We start from the raw sequence: 16,569 nt of genomic DNA, 5'->3' as shown, positions 1-16,569 counted from the left end.
GAGCTTTGTTCAGGGTTCTAGCACATCTTCACTGTAAATAACTAAATTCTGTTGAAAGCTCAGGATGTTCATTAATGTATTCAACAACTGAAACAGGCCACGAACTGGGAAATGAATGCACACAACAGGCAACTCAACAGCATAAGAGACCATATCCTTAGTGTCTACTTCCAGCCTTGCTAACCACAGCTCTGTTAAAGCGACAACAAAAACTTCTGAAAACATTGTAAAAAAGCTCATCTTCACATACCTCAAAATGCATACATATACCACTTCCCTGCCACAAGGACATGCATCAAGAATTTGAACACAGAAAACCTGTGGATCATATCACGGTAGATTCATGTAGCATTGGCCTCTCAAACATCAACCTATAAGACTGTCCTTGTTAGTAAGGATAGAAATGAACATAGCACACAGAAAAGTTACTATTTTCTTAGAAAGTAAGGTTGCATACTACAACTTAATATAGCACTAGCTCTACAGAAGAACATAAGAATAATGACTCCAACACAAAAACATGACAAGTCAAACCTGAAAGACAAATCAATTTATTTAAAAAAAATAAGACATTGCTATTGCAAAGATAGAAAAAATGAAGGATCCTTTTACTGATGTGACAGGACAGCCAATTTACAGCAGTTACATTAATTCTGAGAAAATCATGTTGGGTTCATACTGCTTCAATTCACTTCATATCCTTTCTGCAAAATAAACTGGTTCGCCCTTCCCAAAAAGGGCAGACAAAAACATCCAATAAAAAAACAGGTACAGATTTTTGAGACATGATCGAAACACAAACCATTGTCCTAAAACCTGAAGCTTTCCAACAAGCTTGATTCCTTTGCTGCTTCAACCGACTCTCAATGGGGGCGCTACAAGCACAACGCCATCACCTCTGACAAAGAGCATCGGAATATTCCTTTTGGTAGACTAGGAAGAAGGAAAGAAGAGTTTACATTTACAAAAGCATAGTTTACAAAACATATCTGCTAAGCATATGACCAAATTCAACCATGACAGATACCAGAAATCACTGCAACAAATATAAGATCATACAACATTCTGGCATGCCAAAGAGACCGATACAATACCAGCTCTTTGGAGATCCTCTGTACTGTTGTAACAATTTGCCCAAAACTTTTGTTCAAAAAGCAGTCAGCAATAAACTACTTTAACAATATAAACCAGCTCAATATTTCAAAAGTCTTCTATAGGGATATGTATACTAAGTCCTTACTTTATAAATCTCTTCATACGTTTCTTCATCAATCTCTATGGTAGTTACAGTTTCTTCCACATCACCCAGTATCATATTTAAGTGCTGATCATATGCCTGTAGGAATGAAGTTAGTTTATTATTTCTTCCAAAATTTAAATATGACCTTATTGAAATGAGAGCTTTTAGTAAGACTTTCAGACATAGTTTAGTCTGATTTTGACAAGAATATGTCACTATGTCAAAACAAAGTAGTATCAGTTATAGTTATAATTCCAAACAAACATCACCTGTACTCTGCAGTGTAAAAAAACAATGGGGAAGACGAGGGAGTGGAGCATCTCCCTTATGATGAAAGGCTGAGAGAGATGGAGCTCTTCAGCTTGGAGAAGAGGATGGGTGTCAGGAGGATGGAGCCAGGATCTTCTCAATGACTTACAATGGTAGGACAAGGGGCAGTAAGTATAAGCTGGAACATAAGAGGTTCCAAAGAAACACAAGGAAGAATGTCTTCACTATGAGGATGATGGAGCACTGGAACAGGCTGCCTAGATGGGTTGTTCAGTCTCCTTCCCTGGAGACATTCAAAACCCACCTGGACAAGTTCCTGTGTGACCTACTCTAGGTGGTCCTGCTCTGGCAGGGGGGTTGGACTAGATGATCTTTCAAGGTCCCTTCCAACCCTTAAGATTCTGTGATTCTGTGAAGACATTTACATTCATTGAAATGCTCTCCTGTGATATAGCTGTGGCATTCTGTGAGAACACATACAAGAACTCAAGAGATGGACACAATTTATGAACATTAAACCAGCTACACATCCTCTGTTGTCAATCCAACCTCCTGGAATCAACTGCCCAGGGGCAACTTAAAGAATATGGAAGCCATAATTCATACAATTTAAAATAAGCACATGTTCCAAAATCATTACAGAAGCATGTCACAAACTACATGTGCCTCATGAATCTCTCCATCTTTGTGTTAGCAAAGGAGCTGAGGTCCAGGTATCACATGGGGCAACTGATTCTGTTCCCCAACATGGTACAGTACTCAGAAGGGTCATTCACTTACTAGAAAGCAAAAATCTGTCTTGTAAAGAGACATATCACTCAGAAGTTAGCAATTAGAAGTGAGATTTGCAGAGAATCCAGCTGAGTACATATCCCATCACAATCTCACAAGATATGCCTTAAGAGATACTCATTTGATAATGATCACCTCATTCTTATTTCAGTCAAGAGATCTCAGGTTACCTCACAGGAAGAGGCCTGCATCACTATCACTTATTTCACAGACACAGAAAAAAGGCCAAAAGCAGTGGAATTAATTGCTTAGTTTCATTCAGGAGATGAGAAAAACAAAATACACCTCTTGGGTCTCTAGAGGAGCATTTAATAGCAGAGTACTGAACAAAACAGATCTTTCCACTGATCATGTTACAGTTTTGATAAAGAGTTCAGCCATTGTTACTAAGACGACCTTTAACCTATCTTCTCTAACCACTTCTGCACTTTTAACTATGAGATATGACTACTTGTGTTTTCAAACAAACTTTTTAACAATTAATGGAATATTACAGGTAAACTTGTGTAATAGACTGTTGTACGTGAAAAAAAGGTTGCCCAATGCTTAGCTGAATGAACACGGTAATGATCTGAAAGGTTTACTTACATGTAGTCTGCCTCTGAGCTCTCTGTCGTTCCTCATTTTCACATAGATCCGCTCATCCAGACTTAGTCTGATGAGATCAAGTGGCTCCTCTACAGTATTTGTTGTTTGTTGCTAAAAATAAAATTAAAGAAGTTATTTGTATAGAAGCAGCTCGGTTACCTTTCCATTCCTCAGGGTTTGTGAGAACCAGAAAAAAACCAGGTATGAACATAAATGCAAATATTCCAAATGATTCCTCCCATCCTCTTGAATCTGGCCATGATATCCTATGGTCTGGAATAGCCCTTGGGCTAGTTCAGGTCAGCTGTTCTGGCCACGCTCCTGCCGAGCTGTCAGAGCATGGGAAACCTGTAAAGTCCTTGACTTAGGACAAGCACTACTTAGCAACAACAAAAACATCTGTGTGTTATCAACATTATTCTCACACTATACCCAAAACACAGCCCTGTATCAGCTACTAGGAAGAAAAATAAGTCAGATAAGTCAAAATCAGGACAACACATTAAAGATGTTCCCTACTAGCAAAGGGAGTTAAGACTTTTGTTTGCAGCTAATCACACCTCACACACACACACTATTGTATAGATTCCTTACCAGCAAGCATCATCCATGCTGCAGCACTACATGAACCAGCACCACACCTCTCATGGCACAGGATATAAAACAGAACCTTGCACCAATCTCTCTTCTGGCAAGCATCAGTTAGCTGGGTAAAACCCTGTCCCACACATATGTCTCCTTGATACCTAGCTCAACAACACAGCAGGTGGAAACCTGAATGCACAGCAGGCTGAGGTGTAGTTTTGGGGATAAAGATGTTCTTTCAAGATCACAGATAAAAGGTGGACTCATATTTGTATGTATCCCGCAACACACTACAAACTTCCCTCTGGGCGAGGCAGAGCCACGGGTCCTTTGCTCAGAAGCTCTCCTCTGTTTCCCCCCACCTCCAGCAGCTCCTGTGGGAACGGGGCCTGCAGCGAGCCCTGCTCACGCCGCTGGCAGCGCGGGCGGCAGCACAGGGACGGAGGCGCGGGAGCAATTTACTGTCACAGACAGCGCTCGCCAAGGGGAAAGCTCGAAGGCCGCACGGGGACTGTGCCCGCGGGTACACCCAGCCTCAGCCGGGCGGCCCGAAGCCTGCCCTCATCCAGCCGCGGGAAGAAGGCGGACGGCCCCGGGAGGGCGAGAGCAGGGAAGGCCTGAGAGAGGCGGGAAGCCACTCACCTGGTCCACTTCATCCGCCATCTTTCAAACCGCCTCCCGCGCTCTCCCGCGAGACTTTATGGCCCTTCCCCTTCCCCTCGGCGGGGCGGGGCGGCGCGGCGCGGGGCGGGGCAGCGGCGGGGACTGTAGCGGAGGCCGCGGCGCGCTCCCGCCATGGCCAGGAAGCGCAAGGCATCGCCCCGGCCAGCGGCTGCCAGCAAGAGGCGCTCGGGGCGGCTGGGGCCGCGGCGGGGCGAGGAGGCAGAGGGTGAGTGCGGCCGCCGGGCGCTGCGCAGCGCAGCGCGGGGCCGCCGCAGGCCGCAGCTGTTCGGGGCGGGAGCAGCCGCGGCGGGGAGCGCGCCGGAGGCGTCTGTGCGCTGCGCGGTGCCGCAGGGCGGGGATGTAGGCACGTGGAACCGGCGCGTTAAACTCACGTGCCCTGAAAAAAAGCCCTCCAGGTTCACCAGACCGTCGTTTCTTGTGAGTGGCTAGTGCGATGCTTGCTTTCAACTGACCTCATTGGTAGGACTATGGGAATCTTTATCCGGTTGTGCATCACGTTATTAAGAGTAATGTTCTTAAACATTTCTCATGGTTCGGAATCACTGACACGCTCGTCATTGTGAGTGCTCACTTTCTTCTGTAGCTGCCTCTGAGGAAGTCCGTGGAGGTAAATTTTCTGGTTGCCATGGAGATGGAACTTCATCCGTTCACATGTCTTCCTTTCTCTTCCTTTCTCCTGTCCCATGCAGATGATAGTGAAGAGAAAAACCCCAGTCGAAAAAAGAATGACTCAAAAGCTCCAGCTAGGAAGAAAAAAGAAGATTGTGATACTGGAGTTTCCAACTTGGCAAAGAAGCCTTCAGAACAAAAGTCACTAATAAAAGAAAATAAAAAAAATACTAGAAAGAAAGGGACTCTTAACACAGAGGAAACGTGCAGGTAAGTTTACTTACCATTCAGGTCTGTAGGAGCTTTCTCTTCATGTTATTTGTTTAGGGCCCGGTGCTGCAGATGTACATTCAAGTAGTTTATTTTAGGCTAACAGTTGATTTAGTACATTTATGTCACGCAGCTGAACAGAAGTACTATCTTACTGTAGAGTCAGCCCTGAAGAACGTAGTCGGTATGGGAAGCAAATTTGTGATCCTTTTCAAATTCAATGGCTTTAGTACAAAATTTTGCTTCATTTATTAGAGTTTTTACGTAGAACTATGGAGGCTTTATGGAATCCAGCACCAAATGATGGCCTGAAATTTGGGTTTTAAATGATGAGTGGATATCTTTAAACATACCATTCTGTGGGAGTTTTTTTGAATCCAAATACAATATCAGCACAGTCTGCCCATGGAGGTGTTTGTAGCAAATGAATTAATAAAAAGAAATTAAACTGAATGGTCTCACCTCACGGGGCATCCAGAATCTTGGGTATTAGAGCAGTGAAAGAGAACCAGTTCCAATTTCAGCACACTTTAAAGGTTCACTAAGAACAAATGATTCAGTAAAACATTACTCCAAGGGCTCATTTGTACAAGTTTTTCTAAAGGATGGGGACTTTGTAGGTTCAGGCATCTTCCTTCTTAAACATCCTTGCAGAACCAAGACCCAAGTTTACACTGAAAAAATTGCTGCTGCATTGAGCCCAGTACAGCTAAGGTAATTTGCTTGACAGAGAAGGTACCTGTGGTTTAGTTGTTAAATACTCAATCTTGTTACTGATACAGAGGTCATGCTTCATTTATTTCCCTATTTTTAGTGTGTTCTTTCTCTAGTTTTCTTAAATAAACAAGCACCTGCACTTCCTGATGCTAAAGCCACTTTGATAATTTTAACAGTGACTCGCTGAATCCCCCACAGAAGGAGATAAAGTTGAAGAGAGAATCTCCTATTAAAAAAGAGATGGATGAAGACAACACTGATGGTGATGATGAAAGTGAAGATGAATGGGAAGACGTGGAAGGTAACAATTGCATGGTTTTTTTGGTTTAGGGATTAAATAATCTTTATACATTTTTTTTCCTTTTTGTAATTTGATTTTTGAACCATTTCTCATTTAGATTCAGGTAAATGTATATACTCTGTGTACCTAAAGTGTGCTTCACCTGCCTATCTGTATCTTTAAAAGCTCATATCTCACAATGCTTTTAGAGTGGTTCCAAAGCAGAACAAACAACACAACTACTGACCTGATGGTAGTGTCATAAATTTGACTGTTTGTTGGCTTATGTTAAAATTATGCTACCATGCATTAAGCACTTTCTCAGCTGTTTGTGTTTTCTAATACTGAGCAACAAAGAATGAGTTGGTTTGAAGATTCAAAACTGTAACTTCATAGTAGACTGGAGATGAAACCAGCTGAGCTGTTGGATTAGGTGGCCATCAACAAACTATGATAAGGATCATGATCATAATCATTGTATTTTGCTGCAACAGATTTAAGCCTTCTAAAGTGAACAGTTGTCAGGTTTTTTCTTTGCTACTCTTTAAGTCACATCTGCTTCATTCACCTTTCTGCTGATGGAGTTTGCCACTGGTATTCATATGCCATTGGACTGTGCTGAGCTGATTCCTCAATAGCAGGTGACTGTCATCCCACAGTTGTCTGAAATATCTGAGCACACACAGTTTTATGGAAAGTCCAGGAGCTGGTAATTACTGGGGATGTTCTGTTTTTAGGTTGTTTGAACTCTTGAGAAGGAATAGATAAGTTCCTATCCCATTATCAGACCTCCCTGGGGCATCTACTAAATGTTTACTTATCATTTAGTTGCATTTTATTTTTTCAGAACTCCAGGAACCTGCCACAGAGAAGTCAGAAGAAGCTGCTGTTCTACCAGCAGTGGTGCTGCCAAGCAATCCTGTTGAGATAGAGATTGAAACCCCAGAGCAGATGAAGAAAAGAGAGAGGAGGTAAGAACAGGAAGTCCAGTGAAGAACTGTTAAAGGATGAAGTTAAAAATATGCTAAGTCTCAACTGTTACTGACTTGTTCTGTTCTGGGTGGAAGTTCCCACTTTGTGCAGACTGTTGAGTTGGAATAATGTGAGGTCATGGGATGGACAACAGTTTATACACAGACCATTTTACCAAAAATCTTCAGTGGAAGTTGGTTGAAACAGGTTTTTCGTCTTTCTTGAAAATCAATTGTGTGACTTCATTGTGGCTCTCTTCAAGGAGAGTGAATGGTGGTGTACGGCTAAGGTAGAAGTCTCTGTGTGCCCACAGTTGAGGTGTGAAAAGGTGGGTCAAATGAATGCCTTTGGCATCTAGGAGCATTATAGCAAGGAAGGCATTCTTTGTGTGGTGGAGCTGTCCAAAGCTGTCTGGTAGGAAACTAGGCACATAAAGTTAGATAGAATTTAGGCCATCTAAATATACCCAAGCTGTCCATAGGTATGTGGAGTTCATGGTTTATTAGCCCTATGCAGCCTGCATGCCTGTTCACATGGACAGCAACTAAACTTTTGTTAAGTGTGCACAAAAGATTCTCTGGGCTGGATGCTCTTTGTGAACCGATCCAGTTCAGAAACCTAGAAAGGCAGGTCCATAGAAAACCCACAACGTCCATTTCTTTTGTAATCTTACACAGAGAAAAAAGAAAAGCTGAGTTTGAGATGTATCTTCGGAGAATGATGAAACGTTTCAGCAAGGAAGTTCGTGAGGACACACATAAGGTATTGGTCACAGAGAAACCTGTCAGAGAAAAGACTGAGCATAAAGATGTGTGAACTGATTCATAATGAAGGGAGAACTAATTTTGATCAAGTCATTCATGGCTAGAAGTGAAAAAATAAAAAGGCTGCAGTCCTGACAAATACTCATTAGGCTTCTGCAAAATTGTTAACTTAGCAACATCAATGACTGTATTAGCCAACTTCTGAAGCCAGAAGTGAGGAGGGTGCGTATTTCTCCATTGAGCATGTATCTGCTCATTCTGTCAAGGTTAAAATGTCAGTCATGTAGAGCAGGAGACACTGACAGGGACTTCAGGGCTTTATTGTCTTCTGATGGTGATATGAAGACAGCCCTATGTATGCTTGGGAGGCTTTATTGTTGTCTGACATCGTTAAAAGGAGCAGTAAAGCCTTCCTTGTCTATACCATGGACAATAGTTCCAGCAAAGAAAATCTCTTGTGAACTCACTATAGAAACTTTTTTCTCTCAGGTTCACCTCTTGTGTTTATTAGCAAATGGTTTCTATAGAAACAGGATCTGCAGCGAGCCAGATCTCCATGCCATTGGTCTGTCCATCATCCCCACCCACTTCACAAAAGTGCCTACACGCAAAGTGGACCATCTCTACCTTTCCAACTTGGTGAAATGGTAAAACTCTCTCTCCTAATCACGCTATCACATAGAATGTAGAGCCAGGGTTCAGGGAGAAGGGTAAATGTAATTTAACAGTTCTCATTGATTTTCCCAATTTTAAGTACAAGAGTGAAGAGTCTGTCCTGGAAAGGACAAACTGTGAAGTTTAAGAATACAGTTAAAAACACTAGATATTAAGTAGATGTCTCACATTTCAGGTTTGTTGGAACCTTCACTGTCAATGATGAACTTTCCACAGAAAAAGGAGAGTCCCTTCAGTCAACCTTGGAGAGGCGCTTTGCCATCTATGCTGCACGAGATGATGAGGAGTTAGTTCATGTAAGTGTAGAGTTGGCTGCTGGGTTTGGCTGTAGAACAGATGCTGTCAGGCCATGCACAAAGTGGTGTTTGAGGGATGGATTTGGAGAAAACAAATTGGTGACTTAGATGATTCCATGCGTTTTTCTTTTTGTTGCATTTATATCTGGATTCCTTCTGTGATTAAATTATTCAATTTGAACTGAGCCTCTAGACACCTAGGGATGTCACTTGTCTGCTCTGAGTTCTGCTACAGATGGCTTTGTGTATAGTGTGTAGAGCTACCTGTTCCTAAATATGCTTTGGCTTTTTTAAGTTGCATTAGGAATATAGAAGACAGAGAAGACTGTGCATTGTGTTTATACTCTAGCAACTGGGCTACCTACACATCTGTGTCAGTGCATACAGCACTGGGTAGATGGTAGGAATAAAAGTGATTTGTGACAGAATATGGATTGTAAAATAATTTCAAGAGAGAATTTTTGTTTATACACCTTGAAGCAAGGTTCACCATGATTTCTTTTTTCTTTTGCAGATCTTTTTAATTATCCTGCGAGCATTGCAGCTGCTGTGTCGCCTCGTGCTCTCTTTTCAGCCTGTTCCTCTCAAGGAGATAAAAGCAAAGGTAGTTTTTGTTGGGTGTGTGGAGTAAGGAATAGGTCACTGGTGTAGAGAGTAGGATGGAAAAAATTTGATGGCTGTTGCAGCTTGAAGTGAATAATTTACTGCATTAACCAGGGTGATGACAATGTTCTGTCTGTAGTGCACAAGATGCAAACCCTTAATTTTCTGTTTTCTCCTTTAAAAAAAAACATCCATTTTGTGTGTTTCAGCAAAGACTTCCTATGCTTCACTGGTTTTGAATTTCTTTAAAACTTAGACAGCAAGCACTTGCTGCTTGAGTACACCACTCTTCAGCCATTTGCCTGAAGTTTCCAAGCCCCTAAGACATGCGGGTTGGCCATACCTGCCAACCTTTGGTTTGCATGCCCCTCATGCTGATTTCAGTTCTTTTGTTAACATATTATTAGCCATGGTGATACAAGTGACCCAGCCTGTTTCTTTGCAGGGAAAAAACCCATACAAGAGGCAGTCTTTCAGCAGTACCTCTGAGGGGTGGGAGAGCTCTGCCACAACACCCAAAGCTGTAGCAAAAAAATGCCCCTGCAAAAAAACCAAGCAGGATGAGAAATCCTCAGAGAGCAAGGATGACAACAAGGAGACAAAGAAACACACAACTGCTCACACCAAAAAGACACACAAATCAAAGCAAGGACAGAATGAATCTAGTGATGAGGAATACAGTTTAGCAGAAAAAGATGTGCCAGTCAGGCCCAAGAACACTCGCCGGAGACGAGTGGCCTCCAAAGTGTGTTACAAAGAAGAGAGTGGAAGTGATGAAGGCAGTGGTTCGGACTTTGTGGTTTCAGAGGAGGAGAGTGACCTTTCTGATCATGATTTTGAACCTGTCTCCAAAAGGCAGAGGAACTCACTAGGTTCCCAGAAGCCAAAGGTAATGGCTATAAAAAGCCCAAAAGCTGAGACTTCAGAATTGAGGCAATCCAGAAATTCCTGTGGAACTGAGCCTAAACCAGCACCAAGTACAGCTGCAGCTTTGCCTCACACACAGAAGAAGAGGAATAAAATAATTTCTAGTGATGAGGATGATGGACTGGAGGTAAGGAAAGCAATGGGCACAGACCAGTGGCTGGAGGTTTTCCTTGAATGTGAGGACAAGTGGGTGTGTGTAGACTGTGTTCATGGCAACGTTGGCCAGCCCCAGCTGTGCTTCACGTATGCCACAAAGCCTCTTTTCTACATTGTGGGATTTGACAATGATGGAAATGTCAAGGATGTGACGCAGAGATATGACCCAGTGTGGATGACTGTAACAAGGAAGAGTCGTGTGGACCCTGAGTGGTGGGAAGACACACTGCAGCCATATAGAAGTCCCAATGTGGAAAGAGACAAGAAGGAGGAAATTGAGGTAAATGGCAACAGGCTATTTGGGACATTTAGTGCCAGGAGTCTCATAATTGGATATTTGTTCAGAGGAATCCTTCTAGTACGTTTTAAAGGGAATATACAATGGTAGATTAAAAAAATATCAAGTGGAGGCTGTTCAGAGACATTTGCATAGCAAAAGTACCAGGCAGCCCATGCTGGAAACTTACTGATGTGCTAGCTACACAGTTTAGCATCACCTTTCTCAGAGAGTGTCTTTAAAAGACATAGGTCTGGGTACACATCTAAATACTTATTTGCAATAAGAATGCTTTGGTCTGTTGGCTCATCTGATTAAGTTTCTGGTGGTTTTTTTTTCCTTTGATCCATAATCATTCTTACTTTCTTAGAGTAGTGCAAGGGAGTTGTGAAATCCCTCTTCTTTGTGTAATTCCTCCAGTTTCAAGTTAAGCTTCAAGATCAGCCTCTACCAACAACAATTGGAGAGTACAAAGACCACCCTCTGTATGCGCTGAAGAGGCACCTCTTGAAATTCCAGGCGATCTATCCTGAGTCAGCTGCTATCCTGGGGTACTGTAGGGGAGAGGCTGTCTACTCCAGGTGAGTTGTGTGCATGCTGCCATGTGACTGTGATCTTTGTAACATTGAAGAACTAATCTGTCTGAAGACCATGATGGTGGCAGCAGTAGTCTCAGGCCACATGAATAGACAGGGTGAGGCATTTAGCTGCTCAGAGAGCATGTGTGTATCACTTAGATATAGCTTTTTTACCATTCCTAACATATCAGTAACAGTTGTTAGTCTTTCATGGAGAGACTTCAGAACTCGTGGTTGCTTTCTTTTGGCCTTTTTAGAGACTGCGTACACACGTTGCACTCCAAGGACACTTGGCTGAAGCAAGCTCGAGTGGTGAGGATTGGAGAAGTGCCTTACAAGGTAAGAGGGTTGGATTTCATCCTGGGCAACACATCTGCCCTCAAAGGTTCAAGCTCAGTTCTGTTTTGGCTTTTATCTTCTCTCGCTCAGTAGGTGTAGATTTCTCACTTGCATGGCTTGTGGTGGCTACATTGTCAATCTGTCCCCTTACTGTGCGTATAGTTCCTATAGAATACCCAAAGCCCAGCTATCTCTTCCCACCCCAAGGCTATATAGCAGAATTGCACCCCTGTCATCTTCCGTCTTCAAAGGCATCCTAACATTTTATATGAGCTGCAGGATCTGTCTCCCTGCTGCACACAGGTGCCGTGGGTTATCTTCTATAAACAACAGCTACTGGCACTAGGAAATAGGCACAGAGCCTATTCAATGTCCTAGGAAAGTCTGAAGTCCCTGGCAGCTTGTTGTGGTGTTAACAGGCTTGGTGCTTGTATTTGCACAGATGGTGAAAGGCTTCTCCAACCAGGCGAGGAAGGCGCGCCTGGCAGAGCCCGCCAACTGCGACAAGGCGGACCTGCCGCTCTTTGGGCGCTGGCAGACGGAGGAGTATCAGCCGCCTGTGGCAGTGGATGGAAAGGTAGCTAGGAAGGCAGAGGGCTGGTGTGGAACTGTTTTGTATGGAGCTGTGGGCTTTGTTTGTCCACAAGTTGCATGTTTCAGAGGTGAGATCAGTAACATCTGGATTTGGGATTAAGAGTTCAGAGATAACTGCACCCAGGAAGAAATGGTCAAACATTCACCAAGGCCTTTCTTTCCTAAGTGCAGGTAACAAGTGCTAGCAGTGCAGACTGCTACCTTTATCATTTCATTGATCTGATTTTCCTAGCCCATGTTTGTTTTGCTAACGTTCAGTTTTGCAACCTGTGTAACAAGGTCTGGGCAGAGAACATAGCTAGGAGATAACCACACAGCTAAAATCTAAGCTTGTGCCTTGTCATGTGAATATTAATCCAATACTGGAGTGGAATGTCAGAAGAAAGGGAGAGTTACAGCAAGATTTTCACCTGTCTCCAGAGAGCAGGATTGTCACCATTTCTCTTTCATTTTGCAATACCAGGTTCCTCGGAATGAATACGGAAATGTCTATCTCTTCCTGCCATCCATGTTACCTGTTGGCTGTGTACAGCTGAGACTCCCCAATCTGAACAGATTAGCACGGAAGTTGGACATTGACTGTGCTCAGGCCATCACTGGATTTGATTTTCACGGTGGCTACTCGCACCCAGTGTACGTAAAGAGGCTTTATTGCAGCTGACAAATTCTAATGTCTTGCAGAAGTTGTATGTGTTAAGGAGATGTACAGGGGGATGAGTTACATTCTGCCAATATTCAGTAGCTTTTGCTTTGGCTACATCAGCAGGCATTTGCTCCCTTTCTTTTTTCTTTTAGTAGCTGACAGAGGATTGTGTTCTCCTTCCTAGTACTGATGGCTACGTTGTCTGTGAGGAGTATAAAGACATCCTCCTTGCTGCCTGGGAGAATGAACAAGCAGAAATCGAAAAGAAGGAGAAGGAGGTCAGAATGATTTTTGCAGCTTCCTTATTGTTGCATTTTTTAAGTAAATTTCAAACTGTGGACAGACAAACAATGGTGAGCTGTGTCAGCAACAGACACAGAGCTCTGACTGTTAAGGAGCTAGTTGTGTCCCCTAAACACCCCATTCTGGCCTTGCTCTCCAGACTGCAGATGCAGTACAAGTGAAGCATGTAACAATATCTGAAACATTGCATACTCTGAAATAGTTGTCCATGGCTGTTGGAAAACAAAAATGAGGAGCACAAATAGGAGGTTCAGGTATTCATAGGTGATTCTGGTGTGATTTACAGAGTCAGGGTACAGATTAGAAAGTAAGAGAAATTCATGTATTTAGCAGGTAACTGGATACTGATACACTTTACACTTAAGAATCCTGCTAGCCTATGATCTCATGTGACACATTCAGTTGGTGTGGTGGTTTATGGGTAGTTTACAATCTCCAAACTTCCGTATTCTGGGGGCATAAATACATTGAAATAGAACAGTAAATTTACAATAATAAATTTTCCTCTTTTCAATAACAATCCCACACAGAAGCGTGAGAAAAGAGCTCTGGGGAATTGGAAGCTGCTGACAAAAGGACTTCTCATCAGAGAGAGACTGAAACAACGCTACTCCATCAAGGTATTTGGCATTTCTATTACCAATTTGTGTTTCAGGGTGATATTTCTCTACCAAGATTTTTTTTTCCCAGTCTTTCCAACGGGTGATGTTTCCTACTGTAGTATAGAACTTACAGCACGTAGCTGCTCAAAAATCTTCTTTCCTGTTGTTAGCATGTGATTAACATCTAGTAAAAAAAAACTACACCATTAATTCAACGTGCTCATGTCTGTGAAAAGTTCATTATTCTTTAACAAGAGATGATTGTTTCCCAAAGCATGATCTTTTTGGTATTATTTTCTGTTTTGACATACTTTCTTCCTAGATTTATTCCTCCAAGCCCAGCATGTAGCTAAACTGGGTGACAGTGGGATGTTTTTTGTTATGAAATCTGATGTTTTAGTTCATTATCTTTTCCCTATTGAGAATGGTTTTAAATTTTTCCATCGTAAAAAACACTTTGCTTGTGTTAAAAGAACATGGGACATGCAGGAAGAGAAACTGCTTTGGTTAAGAAGCCCAAATCAGAGCAACCAACTTTGTAATGTCATTAAGCATCACTGTGACCGAAGATGAGCCCTTTTAGAAAGGGGTAATTAACGAGTGATTTCTAGAGCAGCTTTTTGATTTTCATGCATGTTTTTTTCCAGACTGAGCCAGCACTTGAGACAGAGAAAGGAAGAGAGTTCTCTTCTGATGAAGAAGAGGGTCCGAGTTCAGAGACTGCAGTAGAGAGTGCGGCTATTTCTTGGCCCCAGAATCGCCAGTTAGAGAAAAAAAGAGAAGAAAAGGCAACCAGAAAGAGCAAGCGAGAAAAGAAAGGAGAGGCAGCACAGTTGTTCCCTTTTGAGAAACTGTGATCAGAATGAGCTTTTCATTGCTGTTTCCAGGTGCAAGAACACCAGTCACAACAAAAGCATCCTTTGCCAGTTACAGACTTAGCCCTTCTGTGCACTTGTGCTTCTGAGCTATTGGGAACCAACTCAATTCAGTACCAAGAGTTTATTTTGCTGTTACAGGTCATGAGCATTGTCCTTTATCCTTGGACTTAGGAGAAGCAGATGTACAGTTGTACCTTCCAAGATCACTTTGTGCTGTTGAGTTTTCTGTTCTCTTTTGCATCTCTTAGCACTAGTAATTCTGTTTTCCAGGACATTCCTTTCATTAGCACTGTCTTCCCATTATTCTCTGTTTCATTTTTTCCTGCTTGCTGACAACTAAAGCAGGGAGCTGCTGTTTAACAGTCTGTGGTGAGCTGGCCAGAGGACCACTACCACCCTCTTTGATTCATACCATATCCAAATTAGTGGTGAGATAAGAGTTCTGGTCATACTAATGGTTTCATCATCACAGAGAGGAAATACTTCATCTAAGGTGTAAAGAAATAAGGAATCAAGATTAGAGGAATCTGAACATTTACTTTCTAAAGAATACCTGCCTTTTGTGAAAACACAGGTGTTCTTTCTTTGCTTTCAGAAATCTTGTGCACTAGAAGAGAGAAGCCCAGTCCTGCTTTCAAACTTCAGGTTAAATGTGTTGTCTTAAGTAATCTGAATATATACATGTTTGTTTCAGTTTTGTTTTCTCAAGACCCTGTGGATACATTTCAGATGAAAACATGTAGAACTGTCTGAATGTCACTGTCAGAAAGGGAACTCACTGAAACCAGAGAGCTCTTGTAAGTGGTACCCAATACCTACGTGTTTAAAAACTGTTGAGGGAGGAATGTTGAATCTATACAAACTTTCCTGCAGTTTTGTAATAGAAATGCTGATCTGTCTTCTGCAGTAGTTTTATATAACTGCAGTAGTTTTATATAACTAAGTCATAGTGAGACTGTCTCTTCAGAAATAGAGAGGAATACTGTCTTGTGATTGCTGGACATTGTCACAGAAGAAAGATTGAAATCTAGGAAAATGGCTTACATTTAATGATGTTGAAAATAAAAGCTCTATTTTTGTATTGTATTTGTAGAGCAAAATAAAATATGGAAAAAGAGTAACCTTCTCTGTTGCAGTTCCCTTCCAGACACCTTGTCCTTCTGTCAGCAGCTCTGGTGCCCTGGAAGGACTTTCACAGAAGGAAAGGGACACACCATAGTATTTCCAGAAGTCACTGATCAGGTCCCAAGATCTCCCAGAGCTGGCTGCCTGTGAATTGTTGTTGAGGATCTTCATGCTGAGTTTGTGACTTTTTACTACTGAGTTCTGAATAAATAAAAGCAGCCTAAGTTGGAGGCATGAGGAGAAGACATCATCTGAATATAAGGCTTCCAGAAAAATTCTGAATCTTGCAGGAACTGGTAAAACTGCAGAGGGCACCAAGGATGTAGTTCCTTCTGCATTAGTCACTGTGCTGGTGCAGGATCCACCCCAGAGGAACACTTTGAAGGCCAGGGCTCGTGTCCAACCCTTGCTGCTATTAGTTTTTCATCAGCTTAAATTGGGAACTGGTGCCAGCTGAACCAAAGTGACACTGTACTTCCTAACTTGGGACACTTGGCACATAGTTAGGAATCTAGTGGCTATTTATAGTTAGCAAAGAAAAAGACAATAATATATTTATCTAGCTCTGCAGGCAGCCAGCTCTCCTAAGCTAAGCACCCAAAAGACTGAAAGAGTAAATACGCTTTAAGGGAGACTAAAGCAGAAAGGTCAGGTACATGTTCTGTCAGGTTTTGGTAAGGAAGGAAGAGAAACACTGCTTCAGTTGTTTCTATAGGGATGTTTGTGTTCAGGCAATGAAAGTGAGCCTTGGCTCCACCAGCACACCTGCCTGGGAAACGTGAAGTTTCTGTCTATGAAAGCA

At 42.4% G+C, this 16,569-nt stretch overlaps 2 protein-coding genes across 4 annotated transcripts; one reads left to right on the top strand and one right to left on the bottom strand.

The window, feature by feature from the left end:
* Positions 1 to 535: 535 nt before the first annotated feature.
* On the bottom strand, positions 536 to 4,361 carry LSM3 (LSM3 homolog, U6 small nuclear RNA and mRNA degradation associated). Its single transcript, XM_062008428.1, has 4 exons — positions 4,118 to 4,361; positions 2,891 to 3,001; positions 1,241 to 1,336; positions 536 to 933 (listed from the first exon to the last, which is right to left on the bottom strand). The coding sequence occupies exons 1-4, from the start codon at positions 4,136 to 4,138 to the stop codon at positions 853 to 855; spliced, it is 309 nt and encodes a 102-aa protein (XP_061864412.1). The 5' UTR covers positions 4,139 to 4,361; the 3' UTR covers positions 536 to 852.
* Positions 4,223 to 15,759, top strand: XPC (XPC complex subunit, DNA damage recognition and repair factor). 3 transcript variants are annotated; one of them, XM_062008425.1, is made up of 16 exons: positions 4,223 to 4,364; positions 4,849 to 5,038; positions 5,932 to 6,056; positions 6,883 to 7,006; positions 7,685 to 7,769; positions 8,261 to 8,418; positions 8,622 to 8,742; positions 9,257 to 9,346; positions 9,791 to 10,708; positions 11,126 to 11,286; positions 11,541 to 11,622; positions 12,065 to 12,199; positions 12,680 to 12,849; positions 13,044 to 13,137; positions 13,693 to 13,782; positions 14,412 to 15,759. In XM_062008425.1, exons 1-16 carry the CDS (start codon positions 4,271 to 4,273, stop codon positions 14,619 to 14,621), a joined length of 2,847 nt encoding a protein of 948 aa, XP_061864409.1. In that variant the 5' UTR covers positions 4,223 to 4,270; the 3' UTR covers positions 14,622 to 15,759. The 3 variants fall into 3 exon arrangements, with proteins under 3 accessions (XP_061864409.1, XP_061864410.1, XP_061864411.1); XM_062008426.1 differs by lacking the exons at positions 7,685 to 7,769; positions 8,261 to 8,418; XM_062008427.1 differs by lacking the exons at positions 13,693 to 13,782; positions 14,412 to 15,759 and having other exon boundaries at positions 13,012 to 13,096.
* The last annotated feature ends 810 nt before the right edge of the window (positions 15,760 to 16,569 follow it).

The sequence above is a fragment of the Colius striatus genome, chromosome 15 (genome assembly GCF_028858725.1).
Source record: "Colius striatus isolate bColStr4 chromosome 15, bColStr4.1.hap1, whole genome shotgun sequence".
Taxonomy (NCBI): domain Eukaryota; kingdom Metazoa; phylum Chordata; class Aves; order Coliiformes; family Coliidae; genus Colius; species Colius striatus.
The sequence above is the reverse complement of the archived record's forward strand: the minus strand, read 5'-3'. Positions and strand labels throughout refer to the sequence as shown.